The sequence below is a fragment of the Hibiscus syriacus genome, unplaced genomic scaffold (assembly GCF_006381635.1).
Source record: "Hibiscus syriacus cultivar Baekdansim isolate YM2019G1 unplaced genomic scaffold, ASM638163v2 tig00109987_pilon, whole genome shotgun sequence".
Lineage (NCBI taxonomy): Eukaryota > Viridiplantae > Streptophyta > Magnoliopsida > Malvales > Malvaceae > Hibiscus > Hibiscus syriacus.
Window position 1 is genome coordinate 1,049,760 of NW_024062550.1, and position 11,404 is coordinate 1,061,163.

The following is an 11,404-nucleotide window of genomic DNA, read 5'->3' on the forward strand; positions in this document are numbered from 1 at the left end:
ATTAGATTAAATGGTAATGGTAACCTCTCTTTTTCATTTTATTTTTAAAAAAAATTAACCACACCACAACCACAAATTTAGCCCTTAATCTTTACAATTTTATCAATTTAACCCTACTTTTCTATTTAATCGACCTTCAATATTTTGCTTTTCTTTTGCCAATTGGAATAAATTCAATTAAGATTTAACGAAATTGTTGAAAATTACACCATACACTAATATGACAACCCCTGTGATAATGGCATTACTTTTGTCTTATACATCAAATCAATAAATAATCTAAAAATTGTGTAAGATATATTTAAGAATTAAAAATCTTCATTTTTGAAAATAAAAAAACATAAAAAGTACAATCTGAAATACCACGTTAATTCATCATTACAGCATTACAATGTACAATCAAATTGATAACCTGAATAAAAAAAATAAAAATTCATATTCAACACCTTATTAAAAATTCTATACTAAATAAAAAATTAATAGGATTATTAAACACATTTTAAATGTTTAATTTCTTTACAGAACATTCAACACAATAGTATGTAGGAATATGAAAGATATTTAAGGAGAGAAAATGGGGAAAAATAAAAGAAAATAGTCATAAAAAATTATGTAGATAGGGAGAAACTAAACCCTGGTTTACAGGCTACCAGCTCTTCCAGGAGTGGGTTTTGTTGGTTTAGTTTTCGCCATGTTAACGAGGTCTCCGAACAGCTTGTCCTCGGGTTTCGAAGGCTTACTCGGTGGGGTGTAAGATGAAGTGGGAAGCTGGTAGGAAGAGTTTCTCAGGGCGTTGTCATCTCTGATGGATAGCCCGTACATTTGCTGGTCGAGATATGGTTGCTGACCGTACCCGTATGCTCCCATTTGGTTGCCGTACATCTGCTGCTGAGGGTACATTGAACCCATCTGGCCTGCTGCCATTTGCTGAGGGTACATTGAACCCATCTGGCCCGCTGGCATTTGCTGAGGATACATGGAACCGGGATACATTGAACCCATCTGGCCCGCTGGCATTTGCTGCGGAAGCATGCCCATATACTGTGGTGCTCTCTGGATAGGCTGTGGGTGATAACCAGCAAACTGATTTACTGGAGCCACATGATTATTAATCGTCGGTAAATGATCGGCTGTGGTTGGCTGCATGTACATACTCGCCATCTGATCACTTCCCATATGCTGAGCACCTGCAAGTGGGCTAGAGTCTGCTACCTGTGCTTCCCAGGGTGGCGGCGGAAGTGAATCACTACCCGGGGCAACTTCTCCGCGTGCAGAAAAGAAAGGTTCATAAGATAATGTAGTGTAAGCAAGAATATAGTTATGCAACCTACCCAAAGATGCCTAGAATGTCATTATTAATTTCCTAGAATGGCATGTGGCATGCCATGATTAAATGTGTCCGTTCCTAGGGATTTGTGCCGAAAGTAAATGATATACTTGCGCAATAAGAAGCCTTTTATAATTAGAAACAAACCATTGACAGGTGACGGGGGCTGCTGCTGAACCAGCTGACCATTCCAGGCGGGAACTGTGCCTTGAGCATATGGCTGCTCATATTGAGGTGATACCATGTTTGGTGCAGTTCCGTTCGCATGAAAATTCTGCTGCTGCTGCTGCTGAATTTGAGGAGTCAAAGAGTTGGTTTGTCCGGCCAAACCAGAAGACTGGATGTTGACAGAATTAGATGTGTTGCTAACATCGGAGAACATGTCAAAGAGAACGAGGGCATTTTGCTGCGATGCAGGAGTTGCATGTTGTGGTTGTGGTTCTCCCAAAGAAACAAGGGCGAGTGAATTATCTGCCTTTGGTGAATTGAAGTCATCGCCACTAAGCAAGTCCATTTTGGGATTGGCAGCCGGTGGAGTTGAACCATTAGTTGCAGGTGGAGCAGGAAGCGATAACTGATTGAATGGTGAACTTTCGACAGTGCTTGAAGCGGATCTGTGAAAAAAATCCTGTTAATTAAAACTCAAGCTACCGGAATTATTAGATGCAGGGAAAACCCAAAATTAAATGAATTTCAATGCCGATCCTAGCAACCTAACATTTGATAAGTAACTCAACCATTCCTGATAGAGGTAAATACACTACTAATCACTCTAATCTAAAGAGTTCAAAAGATTGCCAGTTTAACATCACCAGGCACACGCGATCATGTAATTCATTTCAAAAAACCCAGAACTAAATCATACCGAGGATTCCTCAAAACAAATGATTCAAATAGATGAAAGAAACTGGTAACCAAGTTTCGCGATGCCAAGAAAAATATTGGTTTCAACCAGTAATGCTTGAGAAAAGAAGTATAATGCAGCATATATAACAAACAGAACTTGAAATTCTAAGCATATTCCTACAATTTGCCGTAATAAACAAAAATACAGAATACCAATAATTTTAATCCCAGATCCCTGCATAAGCAAATCCAGTTCAAAGAAGCCTAATTACCTCCCCTCGGACGGCTTGCCACTGTCTCCAGTATCAATTAGTGGACTGTCGACTTTCACAAGTTCTCTTGCAGGTTCAGGCTTAGGATTGTTTGCTTGAGAAGGTGTTCCTGAAGCTATTGCCTCATGCCTTGCTAGTAAGCGCTGCAAATCATCATTCAATGCTAAACCTTGACATAGAAGCGACTCATCCCTACAATCATTAACGAAAAGGTGATATGTATCTTAAATATAAAAAGTATTTAAGACAATTTGCTTACAAATTTCAATGCTTAGAATACATGGCATAATAAGTGAAAATATCACAAAGATTTATACACACGCCCAAAAAGATACTCATTGGCATAGATTAGGGAAAAAGATTTTGATAAATAAATGAATTCCTTCAGACTACTCCAGCTTCTTATCACCATAGCAACAAATAGAATATGATTGAATAAAGTAATGAAGTCCTTCAACCTCAACACATGGTTTCACTACCTCATTTTGATAATGTATGTTAACAATTTATACTAGCACAGACGCCTTAAGGACCACGAAATAAAAAGAGAGTTCCATGCAGAAAAGTAGGTCACATCCATGGAAAAAGATTATAACATCAAGTCACAAACTTATGTAAAGTACAAAGGACCGCAGGGAAGTTTCAGTAAAAGAAGGTTTCCTTACGATGTTGAATTAACAAGATGTACAACTCTTTGTTTGTAATTACGGCATTGCTGCACCAAGTCAACAATCACCTCCTGCCTAAGTCCCTGAAATGGTAGAAGAAAGACCAGTAAATATGCAAATAGAAAATGAACTTACAGAAATCACAACAGCGTTATATCTTCAGATTTAGCAGCTTGAAACTTGATGTAAACTTTAGAAAACATTTTCATAAGAGCTGGAAAAACATAAGTTTACACAGATAAAACGGTACACCATCTGTTGAATTTGAGCACAGCCAAACAAATTTTTCATACATATCAAATTGTGAACAAATACCTCCTTGTTTCCTGGATCTATTGCATTTAGCATTTCTGCAAGGACATCCATAATACCTCGTGCATTCTGAATTTCTGTCATACTGATAAATGAAACTTCTGTTAAAAGACTAAAAGTATAGCAATGTAATTTCACTGCCATTAATATGAAACATTCATATAGTTTCAACTATTATAGCTGCTCTAGTCTGTGGAAAGTCCCTACTGCTCTATTTCTAGGAGACATGGATAATCCTTGGTATGACAACACCACAGTTATGTTTACCAGCTAAGGACAGGGAGCACTGATGTGATGACCAAAAATGAAGTTGAAAAAAGTAGGAAGTTTTTCACCCAATACATTAAGGAGTGAATAAAGAGTTCGCTTTGACAATTATTCTAATACAGAGAAAATACTAAATAATTCATACGGGAAAATGAAATGGACTCTTAGCCTTATGAAGCAATTATCAAAAAGAATATTTCAGTAAGCCCCGTAATTTGTTCATTAGACAATAATAACAATAATCTAGTACGGGCAGCAGCCTTCGGCACAACCATATTACTGCAGCACAAATTTTACAAAGACATTATCCAGAAAGTTTAAAACATGCACACACAGACACCTAGGCCATCATGAAACTGAATACGAATAGTGCAAAATACAAAAACAACCATGCTTTTATACCACTAAGAAACTGAGGAACAAAAATGCCAATACCTCAGGGATGGAAACTCTGACTCTGCTGATGACCCAGCTGTGTCTTGCTGATCAGAATTGAGAATGTTTGGAGGATAAGAAGACAAAGGTTGTGTTTGAGGAGGAGTAAGTACGGGTGCAGACCTCTCAGATCTTGGTGGGAATACTGCCCCAAGACGCTGAACAATAAACCAATTTGCCTCAGAGGTGGGGAAAGGGGAAAAAAGCCACATTATGTAGAAGTAGTCTTTGCATATAGATGTGTTTTGAGTAAGTCACAAATGAAGAATAACATATGGAGAATTGGATCACAAGAAATGCAGCATGTGTCATAGACTCATACAACTTAAGATGAGAGGCCTCTAAGCAGACATACCAACAACTCCTGATATGCAACATAATATTGTGGATATCTTGCCCTTGCAGCTCCAAAAGCTTCTTGCCAAGTGTCGATCAGAGTCAATATCTTCTCTTTAACATTAAAATCGGGCTACAATTGAACAATACAAAAACTGAGAATAAGTTTTACAAGAAGAAAATAACTACAATATGGGATCCCTACCTTTTTCTTGACTATTCTAACCATCTCATGAAGAACACCTTTCTCTGCAACATGCATATGGACAATATCCCCGCAGTTTTTAATGATAGTTTCTAGCAGCTAGAACATAGAAAGTACACCAAAATTAAACAATTTTAGTTCAATTACAAAAATGGTGACATAACAGGCAAAAAAAAAAGTGATCATTATATCCAGAGACTAGTGGAAATCAATGAAAAAGTTACTAGCAGCTTACAGTTAGTGCAAGGAGTTGAACTTTAGGATTTTTACTTCCAAGCTTCTTTTTTATTCCTTTCACGACATCTTTTGCTTGCCTGATTATAATCATAAAATTTCACCACTAGATTTAAGAAAGCAAAAAATATTCAAACTTAAAAGATATAAATCCTGTTGCCATCTAGTGTTTCTCCTCTGGAGGGAGAAAAATCAGAAAACTAAACCTATAGGTCTTTCTACTTTCAAAGAAGTCACAATGAATAAAAAGCAACCAGCAAAAGCGACCAAAAATAATTAACAGAAAACAACAGTATAAAACATAATTATCATTACGCTGCTCAAGTAAAACTACCTTCAAAGCAGTGTTATTATCAAATACATCCATTAAATAAATTACAGGTTGAACAAAGAAGGAAAAAGCAAAACAAACTAATCAATCCTGAAAATTTTCATGAACCAAATCTATTCCTTTAAATTTACGTGCTGATCACTAGCAGAACAAGAGGATAATTATTTAAAAAAATGTAAATGAAAAAGTAAAAGCAAATCCAATACATAAATCTAGATTCACAGTCTTCATATTCATTATTCAAAATCAAATTGAACACAATCACCGATCGAATCAAAAGAGCAATAACAACTTCCGAGAAGAGAGGGGAAATTTGGAATCCAGAGCGACGCATACCCAGGGTCGTGATTAAGCATGTCGCAGATCTCGATATTCCGAGCCCAATCAGGTCCGATCAGCAAGTCACTCGTAGCTCTCTCCACCATAGAGTTCACCATCTTCGCTTACACACCGAAAACAAAGAAATAAAAATACTCTGATTCCGATCGCCGTCCGGCGCGATCGCTGCGAACGGCAGGCTACTCCGTAACGCTCAAAGCTACCTTTTAACAAGTAAACCAAAGAGTCCAAACTCCGCAGGTCTCTCGCTTTTCTTCCTCGCTTCTCTCGCCTTCAACCTTTCGTTTCAGAGATCAAATCAAATAGTGTTTTCTTTTTCCCTTCTTTTTTTCCGTTGAAAAAATATCCACTTTCCCTTTATTTTATATAATTTTTTCAATTATTTGGGTGGTGAAATAAAAAAAGGAAAGCCCAACCACCATCGGCCACGTGTTTTAGTTGTACTTCTCCTCATACCGTTGGATTTATGACCCCTTACATCCGACGGTTCTTTTTAAGTTTCTATCTTTTATAACTGAACTCGGTGATTTGTGAAGAACGATGTCGTTTTCAGTTTTTTTCTCAACTGTACAATTAGTTTGTTTGGTTTCTAATGATTGAAACAATTAATTAATCCTAACATCAGTAAAAACATCTATAGTTGTTTATTCTAAAATTTTAAAAATTAAGTTGAATTAAAGTGTAATAGAATTTTACATAAAAAATATATAATAAAAATTGAATTTCTTTAAATTTGATATTTCTTTGGTATATATTTACTATATGGGTGAAAACAAAAATAATTGTATTTTATATATTTAGGGTCGAAATGGGTTTCAACTCATTTTTCTAGATTTTTTTATTTTGGGTTCGGTTTAGTTTTAGTTTTGAGAAGAATGAAATCGAATTTGGGTTTAGAGTGAAAATCCTTGACCCAACGTAAGAATATAATATAATTTCCTCTATATATTTAAGGAAACTGTTATATTCTCTTTATATTTTTTTCCATTTAACTCTCTATTCACTGGATGAAAATGAAGCTATTATTATATTTTTAGGTCAGACGTGAGTTTAAGCCTATATTTCAGGTCAAATTTCAAATCATATTGAATCTCTTTAAATCAAGGTCGAATTATGTTTCATGTGGAGAGATATAATACTCAAATTGGATTCGAATTAACTAAAAATGATATGATCACAATATTATATTAGGTCATATTATATGTCTTGACAATTTTTTTTTGTAACCATCGATATTTGATTTATTGATCAATTAATTCAAATCAAATATTTTATAAAAAATTATTATAAAGTAACTCTCTTAATCCACAGTTTACTTCATTTATTATGTAACACCCCAAATCCAGGGTTAGTAGTTCGGGTTGACCCAAGATCTATAAATGGAGCCCAAAAGACCTATTAGAATAGTTGAACCTAGTTAAATTAGAAATGGGCACAGGTAGGGCCCAATTGATAGAATTTTGGGATGAGTTTATTTAGAATTGAAAAGGAAAATGACCAAAAGTGTAATTTACCCATTTTTCAAATCTATAGTTGAAACCCCTTATTTTTCTATGATTTACATGAACTACTCCCCTTAATGCTCACCAAACACTCTTCCACTTCTCTTCATCTTTCCTTTATTCTTCTTCATTTCCCAAGTGAAACAAATATGAAAGCTTTAAGGATTTCAAGTTATAGGAAGTGTTTTTAACTTCAACCCAAACACTTAGTTTAATTAGTAATTCCTTTTCTTGCCTTTGATTAGTGAAAGAGGTGGAAGAGAGCCCAAGGGCAAGGGAAATGAGAAATTGTCTCTTGGGTGATTAAAGGACATTTTCTAGCAAGGTGATACATTCACAACTTCTTTATACCAAATGTGGGTCATTAGAAATGCATTCTAGCTTAAAAGTTGAGTTTGAAGCATGTTTGGTATTTTCATGGTAAATTCTATGTTTTAGTGTTATAACATGTTTCAAAGTCCTATTTATGACCCCTTATTATCACATAAGACTTAAATAATGTTTGGAACCTCAATAGAAAAGCTTGGGTGAGTTTGAGTGTAAATTTTGAGTCCAAGTAGAGCATTTTCAAGCATGTATATCGATAATGCTCTTCAATCAGGTAAAACTAGCTAAATTTTAAAAAAGAATATCGATACTCATTAATGGAGCATCAATACTATAGGGTTGTTATCAATACCCAAGATGGTATCGATACCGGTAACACAAATCAAATTCCAGAATGTTATTTTGGTATAGATACCCTGGTCAATATCGATACCTTAGCATGGAAGTATCAATACTGGGATGAGAGTATCGATACTACCTCCTTATTTCTTAGTTAAAATTAGTTGATGAGTATCAATACCCTAGGTGGAGTATCGATACTTTACGGTCAGTACCGATACTGAGATGCTTAGTATCGATACTAGCATACTTTTTAGGGGCTTTAAATTTTAAGGGATTTTAAGATGGGATGAGGTTTTCCAATAACTCCATAATTATTATCCATAAGGCAACAAGTGAGAAAAAATTAATAATCAAGTATATTTAGAAACAATATCAACTAGGGTGACATAAAACTAGCCTTGTTTGATGCTTGGGAAAACAACAAGGACGCCTGAGTTACTTTAGAAAATGATATTGGTGTCAAGAAATAGAACCGATCCAGATATCCTTAGGTATTATTTGAGGCACTTTAAACTGACTAACTAGGGTCGAGGCCTGACACTCGCAAGGGGTGGGTTAGTTGAGGGTGTTGTTTTTAATGTAGAGATTATGAACCTCATCCTCGGTAGACTAGAGTGGTGCGTGAGCTCTGAGATGCAGAACCCTCAACCACATCATGATGTCTATCATAGAGTAGAGAGTGATGTATACGAGTATACTCACTATTGCATTATACTTGATAGCTTAAGCATTTGTTTAACACATTTAGTATGATTTAATTGTTAGTGTGGCACTGGGCTAGTAAGCTCAGCGTTTGGAATTTGTTTCCTTATGCAGGTTAGTAGGAGGAGCTTTTTGAGTAGTTGAGATCCAGACTGAGTGTGAGCAGAATTCGTCTCAAGTTACTTTCTTTAGAATGCATGTATCATTTGTAGATCTCTTTTTGTATATTCGAGTCGTAACTTGATTTTGAAATATTGGGTTGTATTATTTTGATATACTTATTTTGGGAGCTCTCAACAGAACTATTTGTGCATATATTTATGATTGACTTATTTATTTCAAATGACTTTAAATCAAGGTTTTAAATGAGTAGTAAAAAGAAAATTTTTGGGTTGGCTACTCTGGTGGTCCCATGTGGCATTCTAATCAGTTGATTGTATGTTGAATCGGTTTAGGGTGTTATATTTAGTGGTTTCAGAGTTAATCATCAAAAGAACCAAGTAGTGCTTGAGTGGGAACCACCAAGGGGCCTGACCGAGGTGCATAGTTTTTAGGTCTTGTCGGCTATTATCGTCGATTTGTGAAAGGTTTTTCAATGATAACAACCCCAATGACTAAGTTGATGCATAAATGAATGCCTTTTGTATGGGGTGAGAAGCAGAAGAGTAGCTTTGAGCAGTTGGAAATCCTTTTGACCCAAGCCCCACTCTTAACCCAAACCAAGTTAGAAAATGACTTCACTGTGTTTAGCGATGTTTCCCTAAATGGTTTGGGATGCGTGTTGATGCAAGAGGGAAAAGTTATAGCCTATTTATTCCGTCAGCTTGAGCCTCACGATCAAAATTACCCAACCTACGATTTAGAGCTCGCAACCATAGTTATTACGCTGAAGATTTGAAGACACTACTTGTTTGGTGAGAAGTGCCACAACTTCACCGACCACAAGAGCTTAAAGTATATACTTATCCAAAAAGAGTTAACCCTGAGACATCGTAGATGGGTTGAATTGTTAAAGGACTATGTTTGCGTTATCACTACTACCCGAAAAGGTAAACATTATTATTGATGCGCTAAGTAGGAAGTCGGTGTTCAAATTATGAGCATTGTTTGAGGGCCTAAGTTTGTCTAATGATGAGTGATTGTTGGTTGAACTTAGAGTAGAACCCATATTGGTGAGCGAGGTCAAGAGGATACAAAATTTAGACAATCGTTTAAGGGCTCACGTGGAGCAAGTCTACTGAAGCGAGGCCCCAAGCTTTGAGTTGCGTGAGGGTAATATGTTTTTCTTTAGAGGACGGTTGTGTGCACATGTAGTTAAGCAATTATATAGCAAGATCCTTTACAAGGTCCATTGCAGTCCCCTTTCAGTCCATCCAGGTAGAAACAAGATATATCAAGAGCTCCAACCACAGTTTTGGTGGCAGGGTGTGAAAAGAAAAGTGTTCGAGTTTGTTGCAAAGTGCTTAATGTGTCATCAAGTTAAGGCAAAACACCGGGTTCTATCAGGATTGCTATAGTCGATTCAGATTCCGCAGTGGAAGTTGGACCAAGTGACTATGGATTTTGTGATAGGTTTACCAATGACGAGGTATAAGTATGATGCAGTTTGGGTGATAATTGATCAATTATCCAAGACAACACATTTCTTACTGGTTAGGATGGATTTTACCTTAGAAAGGTTAGTGCAATTTTACATCCACGAGATAGTAAGATTTCATGGAGTCTTGGCCTCAATAATTTCAAACAAAGATCTTAGATTCACTTTTCAGTTTTGGAAAGTTTTTCACAAATCATTAGGCACCAAACTTCATTTTAGTACAACCTTTCATTCTCAGTCAGTCAGTCAGTCCGAACACGTTATTCCTTGAGGACATGCTTTGGTGCACCGTTATAGATCTTGAGTGTAGTTAGGAAGACCACCTACTGTTAGTGGAGTTCATGTATAATAACAACTACCAGCCTAGCATCCAGATGGCTCCATACAAAGTTTTTTATAGACAAGTGTAGAATTCCTCTATGTTGGATCAAACTCAGTAAAGGGAAAATAGTGGGACCAAAGTTGATCAGAGAAATTGAGGTAAAGGTTAAGTTTATTCAGGGTCGGTTGAAAGAGGCATCAGATAGGAAAAGGTCATATATAGATTTAAAACGCAAAAACATTGAGTTTGTTGTGGGCAACAAGGTATTCCTCAAAGTGTCACCGTGGAATAAAGTACTTCGATTTAGGTGTAAAAGAAAGTTAACCCCTCATTTCATAGGTCTGTATGAGGTGTTTGAGAGGATTGGACTCGTAGCCTATCGTTTAGCATTACCCATAGAGTTGGAGCGCATTCATAATGTTTTCCACGTGTCCATGCTTAGGGGGTATCGTTCCAACCCGTCGCATGTCCTATCCTTAGAGAAAGTCAAGTTGAGCCCTAATATGGCCTATGAAGAGGAACTGATCCGAATTTTGGCCAAGGATGTGAAAGAGTTAAGGAATAAGAAAATTCCTTTAGTAAAGGTGCTTTGGAGAAATTATGGTGTCGAGGAAGCTACTTGGAAAACCGAAAAAGACATGCAACTTCACTATCCACATCTCTTCTACCTAGGTAAATTTCGAGGATGAAATTTCTTATTAGGAGTGGAGAGTTGTAGTGCCCCATATCTCGGGTTAGTAGTTCGGGTTGACCCGAGACCTATAAATAGAGCCCAAAAGACCTATTAGAATAGTTGAACCTAGTTAAATTGGAAGTGGGCTTAGGTTGGGCCAAATTGATAGAATTTTGAGATGAGTTTATTTATAATTGAAAAGGAAAATGACCAAAAGTGTAATTTACCCATTTTTCAAATCTAGAGTTGAAAACCCATTATTTTTCTATGATTTACGTGAACAACTCCCCTTAATACTAACCAAACACTCTTCCACTTTTCTTCATCTTTCCTCTCTTCTTCTTTCTCTCCCAAGTCAAACAAAGGT

General features: G+C 36.3%; 1 protein-coding gene across 1 annotated transcript in view; it reads right to left on the minus strand.

Moving 5' to 3' along the window:
* The window catches only part of LOC120211887 (TOM1-like protein 9), a 37,859-nt gene extending 31,960 nt beyond the window's left edge, over nucleotides 1-5,899 (minus strand). Inside the window, exons 1-10 of the mRNA XM_039210355.1 lie at nucleotides 5,570-5,899; nucleotides 4,904-4,982; nucleotides 4,669-4,767; nucleotides 4,483-4,596; nucleotides 4,128-4,285; nucleotides 3,429-3,510; nucleotides 3,111-3,196; nucleotides 2,446-2,637; nucleotides 1,475-1,941; nucleotides 621-1,259 (exon numbers count right to left, since the gene is read on the minus strand). Coding sequence (XP_039066286.1) covers nucleotides 640-1,259; nucleotides 1,475-1,941; nucleotides 2,446-2,637; nucleotides 3,111-3,196; nucleotides 3,429-3,510; nucleotides 4,128-4,285; nucleotides 4,483-4,596; nucleotides 4,669-4,767; nucleotides 4,904-4,982; nucleotides 5,570-5,670 — 1,998 coding nt within the window. The 5' untranslated portion in view covers nucleotides 5,671-5,899 and the 3' untranslated portion in view covers nucleotides 621-639. The remainder of the gene's footprint in view (nucleotides 1-620; nucleotides 1,260-1,474; nucleotides 1,942-2,445; nucleotides 2,638-3,110; nucleotides 3,197-3,428; nucleotides 3,511-4,127; nucleotides 4,286-4,482; nucleotides 4,597-4,668; nucleotides 4,768-4,903; nucleotides 4,983-5,569) is intronic.
* Between the last annotated feature and the right edge of the window lie 5,505 nt (nucleotides 5,900-11,404).